At 39.7% G+C, this 18,782-nt stretch overlaps 2 protein-coding genes across 2 annotated transcripts in view; one reads left to right on the top strand and one right to left on the bottom strand.

Annotated features, from left to right (window-relative positions):
• MCPH1 (microcephalin 1) overlaps positions 1 to 18,782 on the bottom strand; it is a 536,838-nt gene that overhangs the window by 235,795 nt on the left and 282,261 nt on the right. The window lies entirely within an intron of this gene.
• The window catches only part of ANGPT2 (angiopoietin 2), a 60,602-nt gene that overhangs the window by 17,403 nt on the left and 24,417 nt on the right, over positions 1 to 18,782 (top strand). The window contains exons 2-4 of the mRNA XM_073626650.1: positions 3,048 to 3,203; positions 8,688 to 8,809; positions 18,493 to 18,725. Of these exons, the coding sequence (XP_073482751.1) occupies positions 3,048 to 3,203; positions 8,688 to 8,809; positions 18,493 to 18,725 (511 nt within the window). The remainder of the gene's footprint in view (positions 1 to 3,047; positions 3,204 to 8,687; positions 8,810 to 18,492; positions 18,726 to 18,782) is intronic.

Genomic DNA, 18,782 nt, shown 5'->3' with positions numbered 1-18,782 from the left:
GTTCGTAGACCCTACAATTAAAACTATCAAGCTGTGCATAGGTTGAGAAACATACACAACCCCAAGAAGATCTTTTCTGCAATCAAAGAACACATGACCAAACTCTATAGCTCATCAACTGACTTTAAGGCTGGGTTCACACCATTGCAATTTGGATGCTGTTTCTCTGCATTCAATTCACAATAGCAAGAGATTTTAACCGGCTATCTATGGAGCCGGTTCACATATCTCTGTTGGGGCTCGGGTGCAAATTTGCACAGGAGCCCTGTGCATCTTTTGGTTCTGTTTCAGGTCTGAATTCAGCCAAAAATTGGGACTGAAAACAGACCTGAAATGGTGAACCTAGACACACAGGACCCCTGCTGGGAGCCACATCAGTATTAGGTGTGAAGCCAGCCTAACAGTTTGGATGCGGACAAGCTCTTCTCCCAGATTAACATGCTTGTCATGTCCTTAACCCTAAGAGCAGCACTGGAACAAGAAATCATGATTCCAGAAATGTTACTGCCAACTTAAACCTAATAAAACCCCTGGGCCTCATGGCTTTACTGCCGCATACTAAAGTATAAAACATATTCTGAAATCCTACCCCCCCCATACTTATGAAAGTCTACAAAGACTATTAAAACAGACCACCTTAATCTTCTTGGCTTGGCTGCCACAATATGCCTGATCCTTAAACCTAACCTAGATTGCACCCATTGGGGCATCTACAGGCCCATTTATATACTCAATTTAGACCTGAAATGTCTGGCTACAATCCTGGCAGATAATACATTATATACAACACATCAGGTGGGTTTCATGTCCACATGCCTGCAATAGCACCTGCAAATTAACCACATTGATCCATGAGGCTAGAAAATAAAACATCTTTGTTACATGTTACTTTGAAATCCAAAAAGCATTCAACACTATTTTGTGGCCAGATAAACGTGACCAACTACTACATGCTACACAATGATCTTGATAAATGGGAACCTTCCCAGACCTTCATTATCTGTGCTTCAGAGAATTAGATCTGCCTTAAAAAAAATATGCAATTAATGTGCTGAAAAACTTCATTACTTTAAGTTTTTAATGATTACATTTAAAAAATAAACCTTGACCTCCAACATGTTTATGTTGACTCCCAACATGGCCTATGCCAGCAAGTACAACACACTCTTATCCTTATTTCACTACCTTCTTTGTTATAATAGTCTGAGATCAGTCAGTAAATTCCTAGCAAAAATGCATCAATTTCAGGTCAATCATGACCAATCATATCATGACAAACAGAAAGGCAGATAGATGGGCCAGGAGAGTTTCTTGTATCTACTGAAGTGGCTCATCAATGTCTGATGGTGCATACACAAAGCATATTCTACCTACTTGTCAGTTTATGATCCCCATACTGCTGTAGTACACTAGTCCATCTGATACCCTTTTTTTTTTAATCTGAGGGAACTTCTACATATGATGCAGGACAGGAATTCCCAAACACCCACTACACCATTTTTGTTTGCTCTCATGCACAAAAATAGCCTGATGATTCAGAATTACTTTATTTATCCCCTCCTCCTCCTCCTCCAAAAAAAAAAAAAAATAGAATGCCATTAATAAGAAGTTTCTCATAGCTACCAATCAAATTAGGACCTCCAAAAGGTTAATATGGCTAGCAATACACGAAGCAGAGAGAGATGAAATTACATAGCACAGATATAGGTGTTTCTGTGAGGTGCTCTCTGAATTCTGACTATGGTGAGTTACAGATAAGTTAAAGTGGCCTGATTTTCGCACAGTTATAGTGTATCCTGGATAGAAAAATAGTTGGTCAATGAATAGTTTAACTCGTTACACTAGAACTGCTCTTTAAGTCCAACTTACCTTTTTTATGTACTAATACAGTCTTTAACAAAATCTACTTAAAAGAAATGTATTTAAATCACTAACCATATTTTCTGGAGTAAAAAGAACCAGTCGAAATTAACAGACTGGATAAGACGTATTCAGAAGATTGCTGAGATGGAGAAGCTCATGCACATAACAAGGGACACTCCCTCCAAACATACAAAAACAAGGGCATGTTGGCTTCAATTCCAGAATTCTGCAGATTGTTCTGACTTTATGACGAATTCCCTTTGATTTTAGATGGTTTACTGGCTAGCCTTGAAGCTGGACTCACCTATACTTTTCAATCCGAGGAAGATGGGGACCCCCCTAGTGACTATTTCCCATCTTTTCTCTCCCTTCTCCCACCCCCTCCTTTCGGTCCCCCCATTCATCCTCCCATCCTCCTACTCTTTCCTTGTGCCCTTTCCCCTCAAATTTCCCCATCCCACGGCATGGGTTTCTTTCCGGGATCTATTTATTATTTTATTTTATTTCAGGTACTTATATAGCGCCGTCAATTTACGCAGCGCTTTACATATACATTGTACATTCACATCAATCCCTACCCTCAAGGAGCTTACAATCTAAGGTCCCTAACTCACATTCATACATACTAGGGACAATTTAGACAGGATCCAATTAACCTACCAGCATGTCTTTGGAGTGTGGGACGAAACCGGAGTACCCGGAGGAAACCCATGCAGGCACAGGGAGAACATGCAAACTCCAGGCAGGTAGCCATTGTTTGGCTTTGGTAATTAGTTCCCAGGATACCCATCCTACAATGTGTGTTAATATACCAGATGTATGTGATAGGAGTTCAAAGCCTTAAAAGTTCTGTACAGTATTTCCTGCTTCCATATACCATGCCTTTCCATATATTTTGCCTTATAGCTTCTCTCCTTTTACCAGTTAAACTTTTACATTAACGGTTAGGCACACTAATATTGGACCGTGGGTCTTTCAGACAAACTATGCTTTGTATCTTAGGAATGAATGTGTGTCATGCAATGAACAAACTATGTGTCAGTTTTTCTTTTTTGATCAATCTCGTTGAAAGTAGTTCTTCATATTGTTGTGACCTGCCTGATACTCTGTTTATATGTCTCTTTGATATTCAATAAAAAACTCTTTGGAACTAAATCAATGTACTTCATGTTTCCGTTTTGCAGCTTGAGACATACATTCAAGACAATATGAAAAAGGAGATGGTAGAGATGCAGAAGCATGCAGTGCAAAACCATACAGCTATCATGATGGAGATAGGAACAAACCTGCTGAACCAAACTGCAGAGCAAACTAGAAAACTGACAGATGTTGAAGCCCAGGTAAAATATACAGGGCACAAATTATTCTCTGACAAATTGAGCTTTGTGCTTGGTGCTAACACCATGTTATTACTCACAGTGATGAGAAAACAAACACATTTTCCTTATATGTCAAATTCAAGAAAAAATGTTTTGCCAAACCAGGTCATGTAAACTTTGTGATATTTATGTAAAATATGTCTGCCATCCAACCGCACAGGAAGCAACAAGGTCTGTAAAATGCTCTATAAATCTCTGGATCAGACTTTTGTTTTCACGCTTTCCAGACTAAAGCAGATCTGTTCTCTATAAATCAGCTTAGCTAGATGTTGCCATATATCCCCAACATGGGTAGAGTTCAATGCTGCAACAGAGAAATAAAAAGAACATTTGGTCCTTCAAGATGGAGATTTGCAACTATAAGTAACAGTGAATTCTCAAATATGTAATAAAATAATTACACTATGGAATAAATAGTAATAATAATACTCGGAATAAAGGCACTATGAAATAACCGAGAAGTGCTAGTTGTAGCAATTAAAGAAAGAAGACCACCTTTTGTAGAAGCAAAGCAACTTATATTTATACCAACAGCAGCAGTGACCAATCTCCTTGTGAAAAAAAAATGCAAGCTGAACGAAAATTCATACAAAAGGTTATGTGAAAATCAACAGTACATTTGACCGCTTGACGAGCATCATTCAAAAGTAGTTCAAAATTTTGTTTAACATTTGATTTTGGGATTACAGGCAGTCCCCGAGTTACAAACAAGATGGGGTCTGTAGATTTGTTCTTAAGTTGAATTTGTATCTAAGTTGGAACAGGTACATTTTTTAGGTGCAACTCCAGCCAAAAAAAATAATGTTTACTTTTTTTGGGGATAGCATAGAGAAGGTTTAACACCCCTGTAATGTTTGTTTTGCTGTCTGTGCCCCCGTTCAGAAGATTTCACCTCACTTTCTATCCCTGCAACAACTAGATTTTGAAAATTTTGGGTTCTCGAGTAAACAAGGATTGGTGATAAAGCTTCAATGGAGACACCCTTTTAAAAAAAAAAAAAAGCTTTAGTGTCACGTTAATAATTTTTTCATGAATCACAGATAAAAAATTGTTCATGTGGTAAGGTATATATATATATATATCTATCTATCTATAACTTTAGGGTCAGCGCAGCTACACTCTTTATCACAATACTACCTACCCCACAGTATTGGTGGGGGATTTATAACTGCAGCAAATCTGGCATTTAAAGATAAAGTCACGTATCATATATATATATATATATATATATATATATTTTTTTTTTTTTCTTTTTTTGCACCGGCGACACACTTTTCCAGTACACTAATCATACAGCATTTGGGAGTCCAAGCCCTAACAGAATGTGCCCATGAAATTTTAAGGGGACATGATTTTCTTTTCCAATAGATTTTTATTCAAAAGTTTAATAAAATACAGAAATACTGTTAGACAAATATCGGAGAAAAATGCAGGCTCCCTCTAATACAATCAAGGGCCCGAATGTTATGAACAAGACCCACATAAATGAGCCTAACAGCCTGGGCCCTCCTAATAAAGCGTCTGTTTACCAAGAGCATAAACTAAGTGAGTATAGTCACCCTATGGCAAATACAGAATAAAGGCATATCTATAAAAGAACATCACATTAGCAATTAGTCAAATGGTAACACAACTATAGTCAAAGAAATATGGGAGCGATAATGATAGGGATTATGTTCAGTACCTCAAGATACAATGCCTTGCTCCCATAATTGAGTTGGAATGGGGGAGGCTCTATGGACCCTCTATATGCATTCATATGAAGAACAGCAGTTAGTAGACAGGGAGGAGGAGGAAAGGAGAATGAGAAATGGTCCCTTCAATTCGGGTCCCCATCCGCAAAGGGGGGAGCCTGGATAGATTTGCGGACAAGATTTTCAAATGGAGGAGCCTCAAAGTTAGATACCTAGAGTTCTTTGAAGGTGAACCAGCTGTCTAGAGGTTTGCCTGCCATAAGTTAAAACCCATTCATAATTCTGTGCTCAGGCATGCTTTAAGATACCTAAAACTGCACCTTAAAAAAGGTGCCACCCTCAACTTTTTAGTAGTACATATCATAAAAGTGTTTAAGTGTGCTTTCCAAAAAATGCATACAATTTAAAAAGCACACGATACATGCATTATACAGCATGTACCTGTATAGAAAAATATACATACTAGAAACAGCATTCATACTGTCAATGTGTTCTTACATTCAAAATTAAAGAACCCCCCCCCCACAAATGTCACTCCTATAAAGATTTTACACTGACACACGGACAACTGATTCCAACCAGAATGAAACCAAACATAAAAGTTTGCTCTCCCAAGGACATTACAATGTGAAATCATATCCTCAAGTAATATTTAACTTGACGGAAATGAGTAATGAGGTCTTCCTGTCAACAGAAACAAGCCCCAGATGAAAGAAGTACAAGTAATACTTACACAAATAATATTGTCTGAACAGCATGTGGCATGATGAGGCAAATTCTGCAAACATCCAAAGTATTGTCTTCCTTCCGAGAGATTGACATCAATTAAATAAATAACATTCCTTAGTGTGATCTCATAAGATGACAAATGTCTCGAAAAAAGACAACACTGAAAAGGGTTGTCATATGGTGTACTTTTAAAAATGTTCAAGTGCTGTATCAGTCATTTCTGTTATATATTTTTATTGCCAACTAGTAGGAAATTATTGGGTTGGTAAATGTAACCAATTAAGGACCGAGACTCTTTTTGAGATTTGTTGTTTACAAGTTGAAAATATTTTTTTTTGCTAGAAAGTTACTTAGAACCCCTAAACATTATACATTTTTTCCTAACACCCTAGAAAATAAAATGGCGGTCGTTGCAATACTTTCTGTCACACCGTATTTGGAAAAAATACACTTTTTTGAATTAAAAAAATAAGACAACAGTAAAGTTAGCTCATTTTTTTTACATTGTGAAATATAATGTTACGCCGAGTAAATTTGATACCCAACATGTCACGCTTCAAAATTGCACCTGCTCATGGAATAGCGACAAACTTTTACCCTTAAAAATCTCCATAGGCGACGTTTAAAAATTTTTACAGGTTGCATGTTTTGAGTTAGAGGAGATCTAGGGCTAGAATTATTGCTCTCGCACCGATCGCTGCGACACCATTTTCATATGCGGGCGCTACTCATGTATGCGTTCGCTTCTGCACGCAAGCTCGGCGGGACGGGGTGCATTTAAAAAGAAAAAAAAAATGTTTCTTATTTTACCTTTTATTTTCTTACTTTTAAAAAAAAAAATTGTGTCACTTTTATTCCTATTACAGGGATTGTAAACATCCCTTGTATTAGAAAAAAAAGCTTGATAGGACCTCCTAAATATTAGATCTGGGGTCAAAAAGATCTCAGATCTCATATTTACACTACAATGCAATAAAAAAAAATTGTCATTTATAAAAAAAAAAATAAAAAATGGCCCTTTAAGAGCTATGGGCGGAGTGACGTTTTGACGTTGCTTCCGCCCAACAATGGTGTGGAGATGGGTGGGGGCCATCCTCCCCTCACTCGTCTCCATACACAGCATGGATGAACATCCGATCACCTCCGACGGCTCCAGTAAGCGGCGGAGGGCACCGAAGCGTGGCGGGGCCCCTCTCCTGCCGTCGATAAAAGTGACCTCACGGTGAACCCGCCGCAGAGACCACTCTTATCAGAAACCAGACCACCGCCCAAAAAAGCGGATACCGGGGTTATGGCAATATCTGCTGCCATAACAACGATATTCCTCTTCAAACTTTGGACGTATATTGGCGGTCCAGAACTGGTTAAGCTATTCTGACAGGGAATATTCAGGATGAATTTTTAATTTTTTATTGCATTTTGCCCAAAAAGTATATTAAAGCAAAATTAAACTGAAAGCCAAAAATGTATTATATTGCAGCTTACCAACCATTAGATGTGGTGGCTGCATCAGTTTTCTTTTCTTTGGCTTTTTTCCCTCTTCGTCAGCTGCAATATAATAAATGTTTGCTTTTGGGGTTATTACCGCTTTAGATAGTATTATGAAATATGTGAATGAAGGGCCCTGAAGACTATGTCTCCAAATTTATTTTTGGCCTTTGACTTCCCAGTGATCACCCTAAAGTAGGCTTCACTAAATGCCGGATTGCAGCCCGGACCCTTATCAAGTCCTAATCCTAAATGCCAGCCAGCCAACCAGTTAGTCCTCAGGTGCATGATCCCCTTCTCTGCAGCAGTCATTGCTTGCTAGGTACACCAGTATCCTAACATCCAGTCATGTAACATGCATGCTCAGCCCCCAGCAGTCTGCTTCACTTCCCAGCTCCTGTCCACTGCCTGCCTGGCTTTTTGAATGCAGAACAGATAAGACATACAGGGGTTGATTTACTAAAACAGGCGATTGAAACAATTTTTTTTTTTTTGTTGAATCCTAATTGACCAAGCTGAAGTTAGAAGCCGATTTGATACCATGCATAGACACACCAGATTTTGTATTCTACAGTTTTAGTAAATCAACCCCACAACGACTACATATATCCCCTTCTGAGTCATAAGATTTGAACCTCTACTGTAAGATTTTTTTACTGACTAGACTTTGAATTGTAATTCAATACCCCTGCCCTAAAGTAATTCATAACAATCCATACAAAAGTAAAGTTACAGTGCATGTAAAAATTCATATTTTTATGGCTTAAGCCTTAAAACTAAAACAAAGGAGGAAAACAGTGGTACTCCATATTCCAACAGATTTTTTCAGGATAGAGGTGTGTGAACACCGCTCTAGGTCAGTCTCCCATCTCCACCTCCATTAACACAAAGACCAGGTGCTGGCCCCATTCATCATGGATTCCAATGAGCAAAAAAGAATTCTGGTTGGCCACACATCCAGTAAAATCACTTTTATTTTAGCAAGTCCATAAAAACACGTCCAAAAATTTGTTCAGGACTAAGAGAGTCCTACATGGTATGAAACAATGCCCTCTTCCTAAGGACACCAATTCAAAACTTAAAAAAAAAAAGTTTTGCGTTCGATAACCTTTTATCCTTTCTTTTGGGTTCTTAAATGTGTAAATATAGGCATGTAAAACTAGGAAAAGGCATAAGCAAGAGGGTTACTACAAAGGCCATTAACTAGTATTTTCAAAAAGAGAACACAAAATGTGTGAGTTTTGTGAGATAGTTCCCCATTTGAATGTATATATGGCATCGTTTTTACAATTTTACTCGTAAATTTCACACAAAAAAACACTCCAGTGATTACATTTAATTGGAAAATTCCACCTCAATTCTTAAACATCCATGTGCTATTATTGAGGATTTTCTATACACCTCAAAAAGTCCATAAGCAACGCGACGTAACTTCAAGATAACTACTTTTCTTCAGTAAATGACCAGAAATCATGGTTATGGATACCTATCATATAGTTAAAATAATCTAGTTGCCTTGTTAACTTCTAAACAGGTATTCAACCAAACAAGTCGCCTGGAGCTTCAGCTGTTGGAACATTCTTTTTCAACAAATAAACTTGAAAGACAAATATCTGATCAAACAAACGAGATAACAAAGTTACAAGATAAAAACAGGTAAGCGTTTGTATAACTTATAAATAAAAAATATCCCTTTATATGTATATAGTGTTAAAGTACATCTAATAACCAATATATTTTCATTCTGCTTTGAGTGGGAAGTTGTTAATACCCCCAAGAGTTTTTTTTTTTTTTCAACCTCCCTCCCATTTGAGAAATTTGCCATTACTACCGGTTCTGTTGGCACAACAGGGAATGAACAAAAGTCTTTCCAAATTGAAGTAAATCCCCTCTCAGAAAGTTGTCCCTGGCACATTTGCCTCCATTGGGAGATTTTGTCTCTATTACTGTTTTGTAGACAACACAAAATGTTGGATTTTCATCTTTCTTTCAGTCCCTTTGATAGGGTTTTAATGAACACACACGCTTACCTGAGCCCCATTTTGAATCCTTTTGGAATGGAAAGTAATTTGTTACAAGTAACACTAAACTCAAATATTGGATGAGTGATCCTTCGTTGCATTAGATTTATGGATATTTGATGTTGCGCCTAAAAAGGAATAACTAGAAAAGCATGCTTAATCATGTAATTTAATCACCTACTAAAGTGTTTTGATTGGTCTTACTTTTCCAGTAGATTTCTGACAAGCTGACAAACTTATTTTGAACACTGTGGCATAATGTTGAATAACACATCTATTACTTGTGCACTGCTGGAGCGCAAACAGCCCAGAACAATGTTTTTAACAAGGTGATTATTACGGTGATCAAGCTCATTTCCGCAGTGATCAATAGAGGAAATACCATCTGTTTTCATAAAACAGCAATTGTGCCAGAGTTCAGGGGTTCTTCCTCAGGACGGAGATAAAAAGCATTTCCACAGACACAATGACATTATTCTCTCTCTCTGTCTGATACATCCCGTCCAGTGCCTGGAATATTTATGTGCTGTGAGAGAGAACTAATGACTAGACTGCAGTGTAAACATAAACTGGAGTGCAATAACCTAGATTCAGTCGCACAGAGAAATGGGAAAACCTGAAAAATGTTATGAAGTTCTAAAATAGAAGTATAAAAAGAAAGGATTCACTGATGAAACAAAAGTGTTAAAAAAAAATCTACTCTGAAGAAGAGAACAGTACACATAAAAAAAGCTACAAAAACTAAGTTCAAGTCCCAAGGGAGGTTTGACGGGTGGAACAAGCCACCTCAACCCTGGTATAAAACCCCGGACTAAAGAATGAGCAGCAAGTGGTCTTTTGAAATAAGACCGATAAAGCTGAGACTTGGCCTTTAATAGTGCTCAAGGCCAATTTCATTTCTACCCCTATTTGTAGAAAGGCAAGAATTCTGCCTATGATATATCTCCGAGGGTGCCAACCCTTGGATTCACATCAGGAAACATAAGCCCTCCAGACTCTATAGTTCTGGAAGCTGGCTACCTTGCACTAATCAGGGTAGAGATAACTGACCCGGAAAGCTCACGTTTCTTCAGAATGTGGGTTTCAATAGCCAAGCCGTTAAATTTAGAGACCGTAGTGGGAGGGACCTTGGGCCCTCCACTGCCATCTTTATGATTTCTGCATACCAAGACATTCTGGGCCATGCCGGTGCCACCAGAATTACCGGCTTTCTTTCCAGCTTGATCCTGCAAAGAAGTCGAGGTAGCAACTGAATAGGGGGGAACGCATAGTTAAGTGACAACTGATGCGAATGGATCCCTTGTTCTGGCCACAAAGTTGACTAACTTCATGTTGAACCTGAACGCTAGAAGATCTACGTCCAGAGTCCCCATCTTTGGCAAACAGCCCGAAATATGTTGTGGTGAAGAGACCATTCTGCTGGGAATAACTGCTGGCGACTCAAGTAGTCCGCCTGCCAATTCTCTACTCCCGGAATGAAGACTCCCAATAGGCACAGAACATTCCTTTCTGCCCAAGTTAGAATATGGTTCACCTCTCTCTGCGCTGAGAGACTTCTGGTGCCCCCTTGGTGATTGATATAGGCCACAGCTGTGGCATTGTTGGGTTGAACCCTAACAGGACAATCCCGTAACCTGAAAGTCCAGGTCTTTAGAGCCAGACGGACTGCCCTAATCTCTAGGATATTGTTGGGCAAGGTTCTTTTCGGTTCTTGACCACTGTCCTTGGACAGTTGTCTTTTCTAATACCGCTCCCCAGCCTAAAAGGCTGGCATCCGTAGTTACCACTTTCCAGATAACTGGTCTGAAGGATCTTCCTTTCAGCAGATTCTGGGTTAGTAACCAAGTGAGGCTTTGAGACACTCTTGGGGACAGCTGCATTGGCAAGTCAAAAGCTTGAATTGTTTTGTTCCAAGCAGACAGGATACTGTTTTGCAACATTCTTAAATGAAACTGGGCATAGGAAACTGCTTCGAACGAAGCCACCATGGTTCCTAGCAACCTCCTGCAAAGGCGAAGGGAGGGATCGCCATTTGACCTGACCATCCGCACCAACTCTTATGGAGTTGATCTTTACCTGAGACAAGGACACCTTTTCCTGGGCTGTGTCTATGATCAGACCCAAGTACTCCAGCCCTTTTAGCTTTTTTTTTAGGAAGATTTCTCTAGGTTGAGAATCCAACCCAACTTTTCAGATAGTTGGTTGTAGTGCGTACGCTTTGCTCCAAATGAGCCACCGACTGATCTATTAGTAATAGATCGTCTAGGTACGCTACGACTGTTATGCCCTGTGCTCTTAACCTGGCCAGAGGTGGGGCCAGCACTTTTGTAAACACCTGGGTGCTGTGGCTAGCCCAAAGGGCACGGCTACAAACTGAAAATGCTGCTGTTCTAATCCGAACCGCAGAAACATTTGGTGAGCGGGAATCTATAGAGACATTCGGATATGCATCCCTGATGTCGATTGATGCCAGACATTCTCCTCCTAGCAGGATAGAAACTACTGACCTGATAGTCTCCATGCGAAAGGAGCGGATCTTCAGGAACTGATTTAGATTTTTTTTTTTAGATCTAGAATAGGTCTGACATCTCCATTTGGTTTTGGTACCATAAAAAACCTGAATAAAACCCCAGACCTTGCTCTTTTGTGGGGATCTGTATGATCACCCCTTGAGATATTAATCGGTCTAGTGCCAGAAACAGAGATTGTCCTTTCTCTAAATCTTCGGGAACGCTTGACCTCAGGAAGTGAGATGGTAGAAAGTCCTGAAATTCCAGCTTGTATCCCAGCGTTACCGTGGAGATGACCCATCTGTCCTGAATTTCTTCTTTTCAGACTTCTGAAAACTGCAGTTTTCCCCCCACCTTGGTGAGGGGGGTTGCCTCTTCATGATGAGGCTTTAGGATTCTGCTTTGCAGGTTTCTGACCCCTGGACTTCTTTTGAGCCTGGGTCTGATGCTGAGATCTTCCTCTAGAGTATGACGGTGGAGGCCATTGCCCCTGCCTAGAAGCAGAAGCCCCTGGCATAGGGGAAAGGGCCCGTTTTAATGAAGGGCGTTTAAACTTTCTTTTAACTGGCAAAAGCGTACTTTTGCCACTAGAAATTGTTTGGATATATTTGTCCAAGTTTTCTCCAAATAGTCATTCCCCATGAAAAGGGAGCCCGGTTAAGAGATCTTTATATGGTGCTTGAGCTGACCAAATTTTTTAACCACAGGATTGTACGCATATGCACAAGCATAAGCGTAAGGCGGGATGCCTGGTGAATAAAATCTTTATTAGCATCTATGGCAAAGCATGCTTTTGGTAGTTCAGCCAAATCCAGAGCTTGTTGTGCAGGAAGCTCTCTAAGGGCCTATTTAAATTGGTCCTTTAGGGATTGACAGACGCTTATTGCAGTGACTGCAGACTGAGTAATGGCACCTGCCATGGAAAAAGTAGATCTTAACAGGGATTCCAACTCCTTATCTGTTGGATCCATAAGCATCTGTGCATCGTCTACTGGACAAGTTAGGCCTTTATTCACATTGGAAATTGCAGCGTCAACTGCTGGTATTTTCCATCTTTTGGAGAATTTCTCCTCCAGGGGATAGAGAATTTCAGTTTTCTTAGGAGGGAGAAAATGCTTATCTGGGTGATCCCATTCAGCAAAAATAAGCTGTTCTAGTAATGCATGTGCAGGAAACGCATGCAAAGGTTGAGAGGATTTTAAGGAACCCAAGGAAGAAACCAAACTTTCAGGAGACTCCGTTAGGGGTAGCATGAAAGTAGAAGAACCATCTCCGTAAGAGATTGTATCAGCAATTTCTCAGATTTGAGAGGCTAAAAAAGGCTCATCTACCGTTGTTTCCTTCGCAGAGAAATCATCGGTTTGTTTTTTCTCCTGATCGACTGAGGATAACACCTCATCCTGTGCCCACTGTGCCCTTGTAAAGGTTCTAAAGTGGGGGTCTTCCAGACCCTGCAGGGAGGAGGAAAGGACATCTTCAGTCACGTATACAGGGGCTGAGATGTGAGAAGCAGTTGCACCATCAATTTGTTTCAATGGCTCACCCTGCCTTGCCATAACGGGTAATTCAGGCGAGGATGACAGCATGGAAATGCGACTTGGGATCTTAGCGCCTGGGGGTGAAACCCCTACCCTTTTTGGTTTCTGTGGTGTCTTTTTTGGTAGGCATAGTCCCAAGTACAAAAAAACAGAGGCATTATACAAATTGCACTTAATCGCTGAAAATAGTCATGACATTTAAAGCCGCTATAAAATTCAGCCTAGTGCTGGGAAAAAGGTGTCGTTCCTGTATCAGGAATGCCAATTTGCAACCCTCACATGTCCCACAGCTCTTGTGTCTTGTGTTGCAGGCTGCTTGTTTTCTCCACGTCAACCGAGGAGAGACTGTCACAGCTGTGTTGTATTTGTTTTTAGCCTGCCGCGTGTCCTTGTGGACGTTCACGGCATCACGCTTAGGCCCCGCCCCCTCCGAGAAAAAATTCTGCCCCTTTTACTTTTAAAATGTTACCGCGCTTATGCGCAGCGTTTTCGGGTCCACCGACCCAACACGAGGGGGGGGGGGGGGCAGGGGAGGGGAGCAGGGACCCATCCAGCAGCAGGTACAAACAATGAAATCAGACACAGTAAAATAAAAAGTTTTGTGATTTGTGTTTATTGTAATTGTAATTTGTGATATTAGCGGGACCCCCGCTGCAGGGGGCCCTAATCCTCTGGTCCCATCAGGGAGAAGAAAACCTTTTTGCAGATTTCTTTTACCTTGCAAGTCTCCCTCCACTTGCTGCTGTAACCAGACACGGACTGAGCTTACAGTGAAGACAACAGAGTTTGGTATGTGCATAGACTTCCTCTAGTGGAGAATTAAGGCATGACAACATTTTTTCCCTAATGGAAGAAATACCTAGATGTTTTTAATACCCAAGTTTCTTCCCTTATCCTCATCGCAGACAGACAATACAGCCTTCACCCATCGTGGCAGGCTGCGTAGCAAACCTTCAAGGACTGGGTCCCTAAAATGGGGTTCCAACTGCCTTGGACCTGTAAAGAGCACCCCAGCAGGAAGTTTAGGTAATGTAACAAGACCTAAGCCCTGGGTTCCTGGGGTCCAGTACTACAAAGAGGCGTTACAGGCAAAACCTTGTGCTTCAGATACGAGGTCCCAGGCACCATCCTTTTAGGCATCAATGGCACTTTGGATGGATCTGGTCTATGGAGACTATTTATATCCAGCATGGATCCCTCCTGGTGCTTCTCAGAGCACATCTTCACTCGTGACCAACACCTTTAGACACTGGCGAAAAACAGTAAACTTCCTTGATTGGGTTTACCAGTGTCAACACCTGAAGATAGCCTATAACCCATTAAGTAATTACTTAAGGCTCTGTGTCCCATGATGTACGAAAAAATCTATTTTGAAGAAGAGAAAGGTATATGAAGAAGAGAAAGGTACAAATAAAAAAAGCTGCACATAAAAAGCTGCTCTGAAGAAGAGGGAGGTACATATACACACAAACACTTAGACAGATATGCATACACATATTACTAAGAAAACATACATGTGCTTGAACTTAACAGGGATTGAATATCAGTTAAATACACAGCACTTATCAAATGAAAGTGTGCCTACAATTTTGTCAAATTTTCACATTTCGCTTGCAGCACCACTGCAGGTAAACCATTCTATATCTGTATATCTGATTTACTTTACCAACATTCTATTCTTTGCAAATAATTACATATTGATAATGTACTACAATGTGTTCTGAGAGAAGCGTGTAGTCAACAATTACAGACAATTCCTTCTGAACATGCTAGTTCCCCTGGTTGGTTTGCTGATCGATCTGCCTATGACTTTCTGAGTTACCGACCCACAAGTTTTCTTTTAAAGTATGGATAATGCATACATGTGTTTTTAGGCAGCACTGGGGTCCTTTGGTGTTAGTGATAGCCTGTACACACTAGCCTCTGGAAGTACATTGCCTACATACCTGAGAATCACAGCAATTTAAACGTAACAAAAAACGAATATATCAGTACAAATTATGATATGATGCATGATCTGAGCTGTGAGAGCCATGTAATGTGAAATGTATATGTTTATTATACAGAAGTCAGTGTCTTTAAATACATTTGTTTTTTTTTTTAATTTTACTAAAATAATAAACATGTTATACTTACCTGCTCTGTGCAAAGGTTTCGCACAGAAAAGCCACGATTCTCCTCTTCTTAGGTCTCCCATCGGCCCTCCTGGCTCCTCCTCTTCATCCAGTGCCCCCATAGGAAGCTGCTTCCTTCTGAGCCCCACTGCTCGTGTTCATAGACACAGACAGTGGGACATTGCCCAGCCCCCCACTCCCTCGTCACAGAGTTTAATTGACAGCAGCAGGAGCCAATGGCTCCTGCCGCTATTGATCTGCACAGTGAGGAGTGCTCTCATGCACAGCGCTGGATTGCGATAGGGCCCAGGTAAGTATAAGGAGGGGGGACTGGGGGGGATATCAGGCACAGAGGGTTTTTACCTTAATGCATTTAATGCATTAAGGTAAGAAAAAAAAACAAAAGGCTTTACCTTAACTAATTTAATCAAACTTTACACAGCTATATACAGTATTTGCTTTGGACACTGACAATTTACAGCTGCACAATGTATATAATTGATCATGACTGGCAGTGACTGGACAGTTTCATTTTTAAAATGAATGAAAAATGCTAACTTTTTTTATATTTTTAAAAAAGGAGAAGTTTGTAAAAAAAATATTCTTTTTTCCTTGTTAGACCTCCCTTTAAATCTATTCTATTTATATTTTTAAGCCATCAAACATATGTGAGCATCACATGTCTGTGTACCTGCATTCCCCTGAGTATCATCATTTAGCTCAAGTAACCCCTATTTGTCATTACTACATACCACAGCCGAAGCAGGCAGCAATCCACCTCTGAAACAAATACAACGTGACAAAATAAAGATGTGATAATAATGCTGACTTCATCAGCATTAGCTTGTAAAGGCTCACTCTTGATGCCAGGGTTAAACCATGTTATCTAGACTTCCATATGTATTAGGTTAGTGGAGATTTTTAACATTCCAGTAGCTACATCTGTTATAAATAGAATGTAATAAATACCCTATGCCGACTGAACAGACAACCAACATGCCTTTTGTCACCTTTCTAATGCTTTGGGAATAAATGATTAGAATGAGCAATACAACAATGCTTAAGTGAAATCAATCAATAAATAGCTGCTGGAATTTACCAATAGTACACCAAATATGTTCAACAAAATCTCAACGTACTTTTAAATGGCTTTTCAGCATTACTAAAGAAATCTAGGTGTGTTAAACACAGGATTGTAACATATACCAGGCAAGCCAACAGACACAGACTACATGCTCAGTGGGGCTAGAAATAAACAGCGATATTTACAAAGAGCTGCATGGAATACTTCTGAGAATTATCTGGTTTGACATTGCTTAAACATTTAAAGCAGCAGTTTTAATAAGAAGACTTAAAAATGTAGAAGAAATATAATGCAAGAGTTTACGCATGGCTTTTTTTGGTGCATAGTCACATTGGTCCAACTTGGACCAATGTAAGTATACATATGACAAACCTGGTAAATTCCTGTGGAAACTGGAAATCCGTGTAGTATAAGTTACTACAGTGATTGCCACTGACTTCTGGGTCCCATGCCAATCCCCTACTCTGCTGTATAATGAACACAGCAGTCCTCTCACTCAGCATGGGTGCCATTCAGAGAACACTTTGCATTTTCTTAATTTTAAGCAAAGAGTTCTCTGATTGGACAAGGTGGAGTGGGGAGATGACATCACAATCTTCATCTCATTCAGAGAATATTTTGACTTTGTTAGGAAAATGCAATACACAATGCAGCAAGGCAGCTGCTCGCCACGGAACCCGGAAGCAAGCTGGACCAATGTAACTATGCAAAAAGTCATATCTAATCTTTAGCTTTACCTGTTATTAGCAGTATAAATCCTCTTTTACAATTACTAATTGTTTCAGATTTGAAGGGACATCCCTGGGTTTTGAAGAAATCAAAAATCCCTGTTCCAAAAAAAGTATTTGGCTTTAAGACGCAACAAATGAAATGTTATCATAATCTAGTAACAGAAATACCATTAATAACTTAAATTATATGTGACCCCTCACCTTGTACAACAACCTATTTAGTTTCCAATATAAACAAATGTGTGTGTGTGTGTGTGTATATATACACACATACTCCAGTCAGTGCTCTCAGCAATTGGCTGAAAGCACTAATTGGAAGCCAGAGGGCTGCTGGTTTTCTAGCATGCTTGGCCGGCTTCTGCCGGACCGGCTGTCTTACACCCAGGCTGAATGTTGGCCAGTTTTTATTCAACTGGCCAATGTCGACCGGCATTCAGCCCATTTGTACGCTTTACTCTTGTATGAATACATTACTGAGTTGTATTTTTTATTTATAAAATGTACTCATTAAAGAGCTGGAATTACTGGAATGTGGCTAAGCATAGCTTCTTAAAGTTGGCCTAGAAAACTTGCAAAGAAAATTATGCCACCTGAGTCCAATGCGGGTAAAATGGAGCATGCACGTTCTTCATCCCTAATACAAACTCAACTGCACACTGTATTTTATTTAAAGTTATGCGAGTGAGAGACTAAAGCAGAGGGGGTGAACTGTGTCATACAACCTATATACATAATAAACACCATTCCTGTACATGAACCGAGATTTGCATGACTGCATCATCCCTGGGAGAGCATCTTATTCAAGGCAGAAAAGGCTGATCCTAAATAATGCCTAAACAAACGTGGTGCCAACCATTATCAAGGAGGAGTATTGCGATTTCTCTAAGGCAGTAACTCCCAACCTCAGTCCTCAAGTACCCTCAACAGACCAAGTTTTGAAAATGTCATCATTTCATAATTGTCATAAATACCAAGCCAATGACATTGATTTAAAGCACCTGTACATGTTGAAGGAAATCCTAAAAATGTGACCTGTTGGGGGGTACCTGAGGAATATAGTTGGGAACCACTGCAGAAATGTTACATATACACATTACTTTGAGAAAATGAGCACTTAAAACTGAATAGAAATGTTAATATACAGTGATCTGATTGACTGTATTATCAGTGCTTCAATTGTTATGTAATTTAATATCACACCACGAGTCAAGCTTTTTGAATTAAGACTCCATGTTAAAATATTTAAATCCTTTTTCCACAACATAAAATATCAGCCCTGCTAGTGTACTAAAAATGCATTAGATTGTTAGACATGACATGCTAACTTGGATATTTTTATAGTGATTTAGAAAATAAAGTGTCAAATATGGAGGATAAGCACAACCAGCAACTCCAGTCAATGAAAGAAGAAAAAGATAAGCTGCAAACCTTGGTACTCAGACAAAATTCTATCATTGAGGATTTAGAGAAGCAGCTGATGACAGCATCTGTAAATAACTCTCTACTGCAGAAACAACAACATGACTTGATGCAGACTGTGCACAACCTGCTAACATGGATGACACCACAAACAGGTAAATGGTTAACAGACCCACTATGGAAATAACCTTCAGATATTCATTCATGTTTAG

The sequence above is a fragment of the Aquarana catesbeiana genome, linkage group LG04 (genome assembly GCF_042186555.1).
Source record: "Aquarana catesbeiana isolate 2022-GZ linkage group LG04, ASM4218655v1, whole genome shotgun sequence".
In the NCBI taxonomy this organism is placed as follows: Eukaryota; Metazoa; Chordata; class Amphibia; order Anura; family Ranidae; genus Aquarana; species Aquarana catesbeiana.
Note: the sequence above shows the minus strand (reverse complement) of the source record. Positions and strands in the feature narration are given on the sequence as shown.